The sequence below is a fragment of the Nipponia nippon genome, unplaced genomic scaffold (genome assembly GCF_047370975.1).
Source record: "Nipponia nippon isolate SJK-2023a ecotype South Korea unplaced genomic scaffold, ASM4737097v1 scaffold_5, whole genome shotgun sequence".
NCBI classification, from domain to species: domain Eukaryota; kingdom Metazoa; phylum Chordata; class Aves; order Pelecaniformes; family Threskiornithidae; genus Nipponia; species Nipponia nippon.
Window position 1 is genome coordinate 83,127,824 of NW_028262369.1, and position 12,298 is coordinate 83,140,121.

At 58.8% G+C, this 12,298-nt stretch overlaps 2 protein-coding genes across 6 annotated transcripts in view; one reads left to right on the forward strand and one right to left on the reverse strand.

Moving 5' to 3' along the window:
- Positions 1–3,847, forward strand: part of USP37 (ubiquitin specific peptidase 37) — a 38,118-nt gene extending 34,271 nt beyond the window's left edge. For all 5 annotated transcript variants that reach the window (XR_015698910.1, XR_015698912.1, XM_087732689.1 and 2 more), the window contains one exon: positions 271–3,847. Coding sequence is in view for 3 of the 5 variants with exons in the window: in XM_087732689.1 (XP_087588815.1) it covers positions 271–358 (88 nt within the window). In the remaining 2 variants the exon portion in view is untranslated. The remainder of the gene's footprint in view (positions 1–270) is intronic.
- A 631-nt stretch (positions 3,848–4,478) lies between these two features.
- On the reverse strand, positions 4,479–10,240 carry VIL1 (villin 1). The gene is made up of 19 exons (XM_009462145.2): positions 10,130–10,240; positions 9,822–9,896; positions 9,466–9,662; positions 9,106–9,214; positions 8,692–8,802; positions 8,401–8,603; positions 7,822–7,900; positions 7,580–7,678; positions 7,337–7,490; positions 7,126–7,226; positions 6,853–6,990; positions 6,526–6,684; positions 6,259–6,438; positions 5,998–6,143; positions 5,732–5,876; positions 5,248–5,436; positions 5,025–5,093; positions 4,697–4,837; positions 4,479–4,615 (listed from the first exon to the last, which is right to left on the reverse strand). Exons 1-19 carry the CDS (start codon positions 10,202–10,204, stop codon positions 4,502–4,504), a joined length of 2,484 nt encoding a protein of 827 aa, XP_009460420.2. The 5' UTR covers positions 10,205–10,240; the 3' UTR covers positions 4,479–4,501.
- Between the last annotated feature and the right edge of the window lie 2,058 nt (positions 10,241–12,298).

Genomic DNA, 12,298 nt, shown 5'->3' on the forward strand with positions numbered 1-12,298 from the left:
GGGTGTTACTTCATCCACAGACTGTCCTGTGTTGCTTCTGATCCTTTTACCAGCCAGGAGTTATTTTCACTATTGTTGCTGTTCTCTGAGGCTTACCACTGACCTTACTCATTGTAATAAATGAAAAAAAAAAAAAAAAAAAAAAGTGCTGTGGGATTCAAGAAGCCTTGCTTAGAGATGCCAGATAAGATGCCTTTCTCTGCCAGGATCCGTGACGCTTGACTTTGTGGATTACCTAAGTTTCACCATTGGTCTTTCCCTCTGTTCTAGGGATATCTTCGATGAGTTACTAGAAACAGAAAAAAATGCACAGCCACTTAGCATGGAAGTAGGAAGATCGGTTCGTCAGCCTCTGTGAAGAGTAAAACACCTTGTTCCTCCTGAGGAACAAGGAAGACTCTGAACTTGTGCCAGACACGCAGGAGTAACAAACAGCTCAGGGCCAAAACAAGAGACAAAAGGTAGAAATATGGGACGCTCGGTTTGTTGAACCATCTGTGCAAGTCCTGGGCCTGAACCACGCGTTTAAACCTTGACATCCCAGAGCGATCCTCCTGTGGTGAAGTTTTTATTGTTCCTCAAATAATTTTGTCAGCATGGAGCCTTAAAGAGTTGCATCAAGCCACAAGACTACAGCTGCTCATAAACTGATTTAAAAAAATAGTGCAAAAAGAGACTCAACTTTAAAAGCCCATTCACCCGTGAGACGTGAGTGGCGAAGATTTACATATCACTTGGCATTTTTTTTTTTTTTTCTTCGAGAGCAATTTAAGCAATAGATTCTGTAACCTGGCGTGTGTTGTGTTAGTAATATTCACTGGAAACCCAGATCACTGAGTACGCTTTTGCCAGTCGTCTCGCTAACAGGCATTTTGGAATCCCTCAAGCTGATGCGTTTTGACATTCATGGGTTTGTAAGCGCTCCGCTATTTACATGCGGTTCCCAGAAACAAACTGTCGGTGCTGTGGAATGTATTGCATACCTGGTGGCAGCTCTGTCGGTTTTTTTTTTTTTTACACCATTCACTGTCATCCTCCTTTAGACATGAGATTATATTTGTGGTTTCTTTTGTTTTACAAGTTCTATTATTTGATTGCATTTTCTTCATAAGGTTGTTGCATGAGTACCGTTTGGAGAGGAGAGGTCTCTCTTTGGGTGTGCAGTATTTCGCACTGAAGTTGTATTGCTTAGGGCTGCTTTGATGTAACTCTGGGGGCAGGTGAGCACCTGGAGCAGACCGAGAACAGGAGCAGGAGGTGAGCAACAGCCGCTTGCCGTCCTCCGGGAGGGAAAGAGCGTTCTAGCGTTACCCCTTCTGCGCTGGGTCATCGTGAATCGGGAACGGTGGGAAAAGGCAGGGTCTGCAGGATAGCGCTTGGCACTTGAGTTGCTCTTTGACTGAGAACCATGGTCTTGCCTTGGTGGTCTCGTATCCCAGGGTAAGAGGGTTTTTACTGCAGCTATGCCTCTGTTCTCCTTTCTGAGGAGTGCAGAGCGCTCAAACTGTGAAACTAAACCAGGTGGAAAGCTTTCAGAAAGCCCATGTTCAGCGTAAACAGAACACAGTTAGGAAGAAGTGTTGCATTTTATTGGATTTAGAGACATGATGCTCCTTTTATGGCTCGTTTCAGCAGGGGGGGAAGAGCCTAGTGACTTCATTTTTTCAGCACCTTCACACTTATTTAGCAGGGGCAGATGTTTCCTTTCGCTGGCATTTACTCATTTCAGAGAAGTTGTTGCTGTTAAGCAGAGTAGTTGCTCTTATTTTGGCCTCTAGTTCTGATTTTTGCAGCTTGAGTTTTAGAGGTGAAATACTTTTTAAAAAAACAAAACGGAAAAAAAAAACCCACCTTTTTTGCTGTCGAGATAGTTTCTGGGTTTTTTAAACTATTGTTAGGAGTTTCTCAGGAATAAATCAGCTGAAGCAAAGCAGACAAAACCATTGATTTAGGAGACAGCAGGCACCTCTTTCATGGGCACTTCCACACTAGAGTTTATCCTAGCGGGCTGGCACGGGGACACTACCTCAGTGGCCTCTTCTCACCTCTGTGCGCCGCAGGGAGCGACAGCCGACGGTGGTCCTCGGCGGGGACCCCGGCGTGGCGAAAAGACTGACTGACCTTTCAGTCCGCGTGTCGGAGGAACCTGGTGGACCTGGTCAGGGTGACATCTTTCTGGTTTCCGAGCTAGGAGCGAACATTTGGTTGTAAACATGACAGAGCATTTATCTTGTAAGATGCAGCCCGAGTGGGTGTATATGTTAATTTATTACAAAGCATTATACTTTTCTATTGTCGATACTAATTTTGGTAGAATTCTGGGCGATGGGAAGAGGCGGTGACGTGGGAGTTGTCCTTTGAACTGATGGCCCCTGCGAATGTGATGAAGGGACTGCTCCGTCCAGAGGGCAAACCTGTTTTCCCCAGGCGCATCCTACACTAGTGCTGTAAATAACCGGTATTCCTGTAGCATCAGAAGTCAGCTCTGCTTTTTTGGGTGGCAAGGTTGTTTTTGCAAGGCGCTGCACTCCAGTTAATTTATAATAAAAGCAAACATTGCCTGACTTTTCAGTGCAGTAAGTTTTGTTTAAAACCAGCTGTTGTTTGGGTCAAGGTGTGACAGCTGATGCTTGAAACCAGCGTTCCTTGTTTTATGAAAAGGTCTTGCTTATTATCCTAGCCATTAAGAATTTGCATACATCTATTAATTAATTTAAGCTTTTTTGTTTGGCATACGGCAGCTCAGTTGCACCTTCGCCCTGGCAGGAGTGTCGGCAGAGCCCCTTCCTCGCAGAAGCCAGCTTTCTCGCTGTCGGAGAGCAGCGGGGAGGAAGGCGGGTGTGTAATCCCCAAGGGGCGTGCTGCCCACCAGCTGCGGCGTTCCCACCGCTCACGCTGTCGCAGCAGCAAGTTCAGTAAGGTCGTCCCTTCCAGGTGGGATACCCATCCTGGGGTATAGGTAGGTGGAGAAGTTCAGTTTCGGTCCCTGAACGCCCACAGGCTCCTTCTCAGATGTACAGAGTCGTGGTTAAACATTTACCTGCTCCTGAATCAGCCCGATTTAGTCCAAGCATGATTCAGCACATAAAAGCAAGGAAATCCCATCTTGCCCTTCCTCTCGCCCGTTCGTTGTTTGACTGCGATTTACTCCCCTACTCCGAGAGGTACAAAACCGTTCGTGTCAATGAACTGGAGCTTGTGTGCGCGGGTCCCCGGGGAGCCCCGGCCAGCGGGGCTGCACAAAGAGCCTTTGCAAAGCAAGGACTGGTTTCCCGACCGGAGCGGCAGCCTGAGACCGATATGAGGAGCTAAGCAGGAGGAGGAGGAGGAGCGGGGCTCAGACGCCGGTGGCATCGCCTTCCACCTCCTGCTCCGTGCAGCACAGATAATCATCGCCCGTGCATCTTCCTTCCCATCCCGCATCCCGAGGAAGGGCTGGTGGCCAGCCCGGTGCTTCCTGCTGCTGCTCACCCTGGCACGGGGCACGTGGGGATCGCCGTGCTTGGGAGGGGGCTGGGAATAACTCATCTGCTTTGTTTTCTTTTTAATGGAGCGAATTATCCCTGTAATCGCCCGCCAAAGAGAGAGAAAGGGGTGCAGGACCCCTGGCAGCTGCTGTCCCTGCAGCTCTGCTGCTGGACTCCAGCCTTGCCTGCCACGGGGTGGCCGCTGCCGGTTTCTGCCTGCACCCCGACTTTCTGGTTCTTTACACTGTTGATGTGGAGCAGCACTTTTCTCTGTGTTTTAGCAGACCTGTTCCTCTCTATTCTTTACAGTTTTTGCTCTTGGGTTCCCCTGCCCCTTTTTAAATGATGTGTAGATAGATTTTTTTTTTTTTTTTGTGAAATTAAAACCTCTTTATTAATCCTCTCTTGATTTGGGATCTTATTTCCACGCTGCCTGGGCTGCTGCCTCTCGGATGCCGCAGCCGATGGGCGCCGCGCCTCTGCCCCCCGTCCAACATTGGGACTTTGCTCAGTTGCCCGGGTCCCCGTGGCTCCCAGGCGGGAGGGAGATGCCCTCCTCCCCTCCCGGGGCGAGGACAAGCGCTCCCCGGTGTCTGTCCCCACACACGTGCCACCCCATCAGCCTCTGGCTTGTTGCTTTTACCTTTGGTACCGCACGTATTTACTGAGGTTGGCGCGATAACGGAGGGAGCGGCTCCAGCTGTATACCAGACCTTTAGCCCTGAGCTGCGGCTGCCGGGGTGGGATGGGGGAGCCCGGGGGTGCCCAGCGCGGTGTGGGCAGCTTCTGCATCACCTCTGAGCACGGCGGGGGCAAGGGAAGGACCCAGGGAAAAGGAGCTGGGGGTCCTTCCCTGCAGTGCCTCGGTGCCTGGTCAAGACCTGTGTCCCCCCGTGTGCCGCCTCTTTGCCAAATAAGCCCCACGCCTGGGCTGAGCCCAGGGGTGAAGGGAAAAGACGCAGCCCCACTCTCCAGCTCCATTTTATTTAATAAAAACAGCGAGCTGGGGTTGTCCCTGTGCGCAGGCTCCCGCCCTAGAAGAGTCCTTTGTCCTTCTTGAGCTTCTGTTGTTTCCACAAGGGCAGGTTGCCGAAGGCGGAGCGGTTCATGCCGAAAACAGCCTGGAAGTCCTTGTCGGAGAGGTGGTACTGGAGGAGGAGAGAGGAGGCTGAGCTAAAGCCGGGCGGCTTCCCCCGGTCCCCCCCAGCAGCCCCCCGGCTTCGTCTCACCTCCTTCCTGCTGGGATCGACGCCCTGCGGCAGGTCCTCGGCCGAGGTGTTCACCAGCACATGCAGCGGGAAGGTCTCCAGTTTGTCGGGGAGGAGGGTGGTGGTGGTGGTGGTGAAGACCTCTTGCCTGGACGTGAGCACCTGGATGGGGCAGGGGGACAGGGTCCCATCAGGGGCTGCCCCAGGGATGGAGGCACCAGGCTGGCTCCAGGTGTCCCCTCAGCGGAGGACATGTCCTTGCAGCTCCTCCTGCCGCCTGCCAAGGGGACGGAGGGGCTTTCTGTGCCCCCCTCCCGCCCTGGCCGCCCCCTCTCCCTGTGCCACTTACTGAGGTGAGCTGCCCCAGGCTGGTCTCGTCCCCCAGCTCGGCTTTCAGCGCCTCGTAGGATTTCTTGTCCTGGGAAGGGGACAAAAGCGCTCAGCCCCTCGGCACGGGCAGGGATCGGGCAAACCGCTGCCTGCACCCTGGAGATGCTGGCTGGGGCCAGATCCACATCTGGTCCCATCTGCGAAGGGCTCCCCTGGTCTTTCCAGCCCCCTCCACGACTCACGGCCCAGTTGAGAGGGTCCCAGGCCAGGAACCAGCCAGTGAAGGTGGGGGGCTCGTGGCCCTGCTTCACCACGATGATGGGGGTGTCAAGGCTGCGCCCGCTGGGGTGGCTCCGCAGGTATTCCTGCGCCATCACCGCCGCTGCCTCCTTCTCCGACTCATTGGCTCCTTTCCCAATCCAGAAGAAAACCTGCAACGAGGTCACCGTGTCCACCCACCACTGGGGTGAGATGGGGCCCTCTGGGGCTGTGCCCGACCCATGGTTGGGGGCACACAGGATCTGTCCACGGGGAAGGGCACCAAGAATCCATCCTCAGCCATCCCTGGAACAAGGGGGCTTCGAAAAAAACAGCATGGGGCCAGGGACATGGCAGTTTCCAGCCTCCCATCCCACCACCCCTGGCTGCTGCAGGTCCTCCACCCCCCTGGGGACATCAGTTTGTGGGATCAAAGGTGTCCCCCCACTCTGTGCCACCCCAGCTCACCTGGTCCCAGGTGTCCAACAGGTAAACTTCATCCTCCTCCAGGTCATCCTGGGTGAAGTCTACGATCTCCGTTGCCAAGAAGGTGCCTGTCTTGTTGGAGCACTCGAAGAGTCGGGGGGACACGGAGGGGTTCTCATCCTGCAGCCTGGTGGGAGGCAACGTGGCTGTGGTGGTGCGAACGGGGCTCACCCCACTTGGGGACTGGTGGCCCATCTTTCCCCTGAGGGTGGGTAGGGACAGGGGACCCCTGCGCACAGGGCTGGTACCTCTTGCTGTTGGCATACTGGGACTTGCCCCCCAGGGCCACCCAGAACTCAGGTGGCTCCTGTCCCTCCGCAATCACTGGCTTCTCCGTCTTGGAGATGATGTCGGCCACCATCTTGCCCATCTCACGCTCATCCCCGCTGCAGCCCTGCCAAGAAAGCATGGCTGCTCCATCACCGGCCCCGGCCGAGGAGGAGGAAGAGGAGAAGGGGACATTTCTCCTGGAGGCGGCAGCACCCGCCCCGGTGCCCGGCAGTACCCACCTTTCCATACCAGAGGTAGCAGCAGCTGGGGGTCTTGAGCACGAAGACGTCGTTGGAGTTGAGGGAGGAGGCGCGTACAGGTACCTCGAAGGCCTTGGTGTTGTACTCATTGGTGCCGTGCACGTGGAAGAGGCGGGTGGAGGGCGTGGGCTCCTTGCTGCCCGCCCGCGAGGAGCCACCCTGGGGGGACAAGGACAGGAGGTCACCACTGGTGCCGCAGGGTCACCTGTCTGCCTGCTCCCCACCCTCCGGCAGCCCCGCGCTCACCGCGTATACCACCATCTTGCCCTTGAAGATGGCCATAAGGTGGGCTGGCTCCTTGCCCATGGTGACGCGGACCTGCACAGGCTCGTTGTTGTACTTCTGGTCCAGGATGACGGTTTGGTAGGCAGAGGCGGCCAGCTCGTCCGTGCTGGCTTGGCGGCCCTGGGCAGGGCAGAGGAGGGCTCAGTGCCCACCACGGCCCCCTTTTCCCTCTCAGGAAGAGGGGACCCTCATGCTATTCCCATGGGGTCTTGGGTAGGGGCAGAGCACCCCCGGCCCAGGGAGGTGGCCCTGTCCCCCAGCCATGGGTCAGTGACCTGAGGGTCTCACCTGCCAGAGGTAGATGATGCGGTTCACCTTGGGCCCCACAAAATATGTGTAGAGCACCAGGTAGCAGTCCCCACCGTAGAAATGGCCCAGCCATTTCTTCTCCACGGGCACCAGCTCCTGGTTCTCCACGCGCCAGACCTGGTGGGATGGGGACGTGCTGCTGCCAGGGCTGGTGTATCCCCCTGCCCTGCAGCCCCTGGACCCCACGGCATCCCCTGGTAGAGCCCAGGGGGTGCCCTGAGAGGGTCCCACATTCTGCCCCGGCCACCCTACCTCCACCTCCCCGGATCCATCATCGACCATCTTCTGCTGGGCAGCCATCTGGGGCTTGGCATGCAACGTGGTAGCATCAAACTTCACCTGCTCCACCTTGGCTGCAGGGAAAGGCAGAGGGCTGAGCCACATCCCACCGGCTGTGGGGGTCCCCACAGCCCTCCCTCATCCCAATCCAAGGAGTCCTGCAGCATCGGAAGGGGACACTCACCCACTTTGCCCACGGTGTGGGTCTTGCCCAACCCGCTGGTCTGGTTGGGGAGAGTCCATTTTTGGAAGAGCTGCCTGAAGATGGTCGACTCGGATCCATCGTTCTCTGTCTCCACGCTGGTGCTGGCCGGGTAGTTCTTGGCTTTGATGAAGCCCTGGGGGAATTCGGACCCAGATCGTGGGCATGGGGTGCCTGGCACCCCGGGGAGCAGCCAGGTTGCCCCATAACCGACCCCTAACCCACCAGCGCCCTGCTCATCGCCTGCTGCTTCTCCTCCTTGTTGGCGTTCTTGCCCTTCCACACAAAGATCTTGAGACCTCCTTGATCAAGGATGTAGCAATCCTTGAAGGGGGGACAACATAAGGAATTAGGACTTTGGGCAGCTTTAACCCTTCAAAAGCCGATTTGGTGGGCGAATCGGCTTTTGAAGGGTTAAAGCTGCCAAGGAAATTGGGCACCCCCTAAGCATCCCATGGGTGACACACCTCATGCAGGAGCATGTCTTGAGTCAAGGGTCGAATCGCCACCTCCTGTATGACCAGGTTCCCACTGGCATTGGAGAGGCTGGCAAGCGAAAAGAGAGGAGGAGGGGTTAGAAACAGGGCCGAAAAACCCCCTCTCCATCCCCACCTTGGGGTGGCAGGGTTGGGTGGGGGTGTCCTCTCCCCATCCCCTTCCCCACCCTGATCATGGCAGAGGTGGTACCCAGGGACCTTCTTGCCCTGCCACAGTGGCAACCTGGTTTGCAGCTTGCCCTGCCATGCAGTTCACTCCTGGCCACGAGGAGGGACAAAGGGGTGTCAGATGTGATGGGACCACCCAGGGACATTGCCACCGTATCCAAAGGTCACGCTTGCATGAGCATCTCTCCATTGGGTACCAACCCTGTTGGCACCAGGGACTTCCCTTGCTCCAATGACCTGTCCCCACCCCTGCAGCGGCCTTGATCCCTCTTGGTGGCTGTCCCAGGGGACTGGAGTTGTGGGACATAGCAGAGATGGGTGCTGGGTCCCTCTGGCACCCTGCGAGATGCCCCCGTGGGCAACCCACCCCTGGCAACTCACTGGTAGAGCTTGAGGGAGGACTTGAGCTTCTCATCCACTTTGTCATCAGGGGTGGCCGCCTTGATGTCCCTCTTCTCGCCCAGTACGTGCGTGAGGACCTGCATGAGCCCCGGCGAGGCACCCTCGTCCTCGCCGTCCACTACGCCCACCTTGGCACGGCCCCCGCGCTCCCGGTCCCGGATGTCCTTGGCCAGGGTCATCGCCTGCGCCCGGGGGAGAAGCGGTCAGCCCAGACTGAGGAGAGGGTGGCCAGTCACCCCCTTCCTCCATGGAGGGACCCCCTGGATGTACCTTCAGCCTCTCGTTTCGGTTGCTCTCAGGGCCATTCCACTGGATGATGAGCTGGCCCAGGTCCAGCAGGAACACGTCCCCCCGGTTGAAGCTTTTCCAGCTCATATCCACCTGCAGTGGGATGGGATTTGAGGGGAGAAACAAGCAGCAGGACACCTGGTCCCCCTGGCTCTGCTGCCCCCACCTGCACTGGCTCAGTGCTGATGCCTCCAGCCTGTGTTCCTCCTCCCTATCCCAAAAGGGGCTTTTTGGGGTGAGGTTGCTCCTGAGGTGAGGCGGCATGGCCCCACACGCACTCTGTCCCCCGCTTGAAGGAAGCTGTGTCTGGAGGGAGCTCTGGCCTGATCCTGACCCCAAACAGCATCTCTGTATAGAGGCTGGTGGCCGGGGACCCCCCCACATCCCATAACTCACCTCTTGTGCCACCACGTTCTTCTTGCCCTTCACGTGCAGAAGACGCTGGATGTTGTAGGTGTTCGTTGCCACGTGCTTCATGCCCGATGCCACCCCACCCTTCTTGTAGCTGGGGGGGGCGGGGACAGACAAGGTGTCAGCCTTGGGTCCCCCCTTCTCGCTCCAGCAGGGTCCCCCTCCCACCTCTACAGGCAGGGAGGTGTTCAGGGACCCCCACTCACCCGCATGGGTGATGGATGGAACGAGACCAGCTCCAGATCCCCCTCCTGCCTTCCCCACCCCACTGGGACAGGGCTGTCCCCATCCCCACTTGGGGATGTCCCCACTGTGGGAGCGGGTCCCCGAGGGTGACTGACTTACATGAGTCCCTGCTTGAAGTAGGCACGGAAGGTCTCGCTCTCATGGCCCTGGACCTCACGGTGCTGCACGGCCACCATGCCCAGGTAGTCATCCATCTGGGTGGTGTAGATGGCAGCTGCCCCCTGCTCGTCCTGGCTCGACTCCTTGCCCAGCCAGTAGTGAATGTTGTAGCTGAAGTTGCTCCCAGTCTTGCGTGTCTGCAGGACACCGGTCCCCGTTAGAAGAGCCCCTGTGTCCCCAGGCCACTCTGCCCAGGGACACCCCTCCCTGTGCCCCAGCCCCTGCCGGGGCAGAGCCCATCCCCTGCCGGGGCAGAGCCCATCCCCGGTGCCCCACGGGACCCCAGGCTGCCCTACCGACAGCAGGATGTAGCAATCGCCCTCGTAGAAGTTGCCGTAGCTTTTGGTGGGCACTGGCACCATCTCCATGTTCTGCAGAAGGAAGGGAGATGTCAGCCTTGGCAGGGACATACCGCCCCAACCCCACACACCCTGCTGCCCCCAGCCCCAAAAGCTGGGTGGATTTAACCCTGGGTGCTGTACTGAGACCCCCAAACCCAGGCACTGAGGACACAAAGGGGAGATCTTCCCTCCCGCAGCCCCCCGAAACAGCCCGGTGATGGGTACCCGGGTGATGGGTGCCCAGGCTGTGCCCCTGTCCCCACCTCGATTCGCCATATCTGGATGCCTGGTGTGGTCTTGTTGAGCGTCCTGCTGACTTTGGTGCTGAGCTCCACCATGGTGACAGGTGCTGCAGGCAAGGGGACCTGCCGGAGCATCGGCAACACCCTCGTTAATGGCAGGCAGTGTCATTAAGAGCTGGGACGGAGCCAGTCTGCTGTGCCATCTGCTGTCCAGCCTGGTCTGCAGCCAGCCAGGCCATAAACCCCCTGTCCGGAGCTGCACAGGATAAGGGGACCCCCCGGCACCCTGGTGCCAGGGCTGCAGTCCCCCTTGGCCTGGCTGGCACCGCGGCTAATGGGGGCTGTCATGGCGGGAGCGGGGTCCCCTGAGCGCCCCGGGCACCCCCAGCGCAGCAGCCACAGCTGGGTGACGCCGCTGCGCAGTGGCCTGCTCCTCAACGCCAGCAGGAACCGGCCCTACCCAGCCTGGTCCCGGCACAGCTTGGCACAGCATGGCACGGCCACTGCTGGTGGCCTTGCACACAGATGCGCACACACGCTCATGTGTGTGCAGGCACACTGCCCACTTCAGCGCCCCCCTATTCCCGACCCCACCACCAGCGCCCAGCCCCACAGAGGTGCCGAGCGTGCCAGGGCTCAGCCCCGGTGCTGCTGAGGTTGCCCACAGCCATTCCTGCCAGGCTGGCAGTGCTCACCGGCAAGCAGTCGGGGGGGTCAGGCAGCTGGCGTTGCGCAGAGCCCCCCGTGTGCCCTGGCAAGGAGAGCCAGCGGTGCCCAATGGAGAGGTTTCGGCTCCCCCAGCCCCACAAAACCCCACCTGGTCCCACTGCGCTGCCCTGAAAGCACCCACATCCCTCAGATCCAGGGGGTGACATCCCCCCAGCGCAGCCCCCGAGGTGGGACACGGGTGGGTCCCCAAGCTCCGTCCCCAGGCCACCCCAGTGCCAGAGCGGTGGTGACGGTGGGATGCACTGCCCCCTCCCCATGCCCACCCTCCGTCCTCCCACCCCAGCCCCTCACCTTCCCTGCGGAGCTGGGCACAGGTGAGTGTACCTATGCAAAGTGCTCAGGTGCCAGCACCCAGGAGACCTTTGTCCCCTCCTGTCCCAGCCTGTGTTCACCATATAAGGGCAGGAACAGCCCGGAGTCAAGGTCCCCACGGCCCTCCAAGGCTTCACGGCACCTGAAGAGCCCCGTTACTCATGGGGTGATTGCCCGCCCGGGGTGCTATTGCAGCACGGGGCAACCCCAGGCACCCTGCCCACGGGCTTGCTGTGCTCGGGGTGATACCTGCTGCCCTTCCCAGGCCTGATGCTCTCTTGGCCCTTGGCACTGAGCCCATGGTGATGGGGTTTTTGATGCCTGCACCCCACCAAAAGGGTCCCCAAAGTGATAGCAATGGGGTGAACCAGGCCAGGGGGGCTGTCAGCCACAAACAGGGAGGTGCCCTGCTGCCACAGGGATGGGCTCTGCTGCTGCCCTCCACTCCCCAGTCCCCAAAACCCCCCAAACCCTCCCAGCCATGGAGCACTAAGCCCGTGGCAATGGGTTTTTTTGGTGCCTGCCCCCCCCAAAATGGTTCTCCAAAGGGATAGCAACAGGCTGACGCCACAGGGCTGGGCTACGCTGCTGCCCTCCACTCCCCGGGTCCCGTGGTGATGGGGTTTTTGGTTTTTTTTCCCTGCCCATGGGACTGTTCCCAGCCTGTGCCACCTCCCAGCTGGAAGCCAGATCCCTGCTCACCACCTGATGGGCTTTGCCTCCTCGCATTGGGGGTCTCTGCAGCCCCAGCCTTGGGGATGGGAGGGAGGCGCAGGGATGTGGCATGGTGCCCCGTAAGCCCTATGTCCTGCCCTGTGCTCCCGAACCCCAGCCGCAAGGGGTGGTACCTGGTGATGCCCTTGGGGTTGGCAGAGAGGAGAGGGGGCTGGGGTCCTGCCCAGTGGCTCCCAGCCCCAAAGGTGGTTTGGGGGACAATTGGGGGGTACATAAAGCTGGGGGGGTGTTCACAGCAGCAGGCAGGCCCCCAGGCTCCCCATCCCGCTCTTATCTCTTCCCCAGCCCGGCAGGATTGCCGCAGCCTTATCTCGGCCTTGCTGCTGAGCCAGCAGCCATGGGCACGAGCACCGCGGGCATCCCGCACCCCAGCCGTCACCCCGGCGCCAGGCTTGGGCCCCAAGTCCTGCCTAC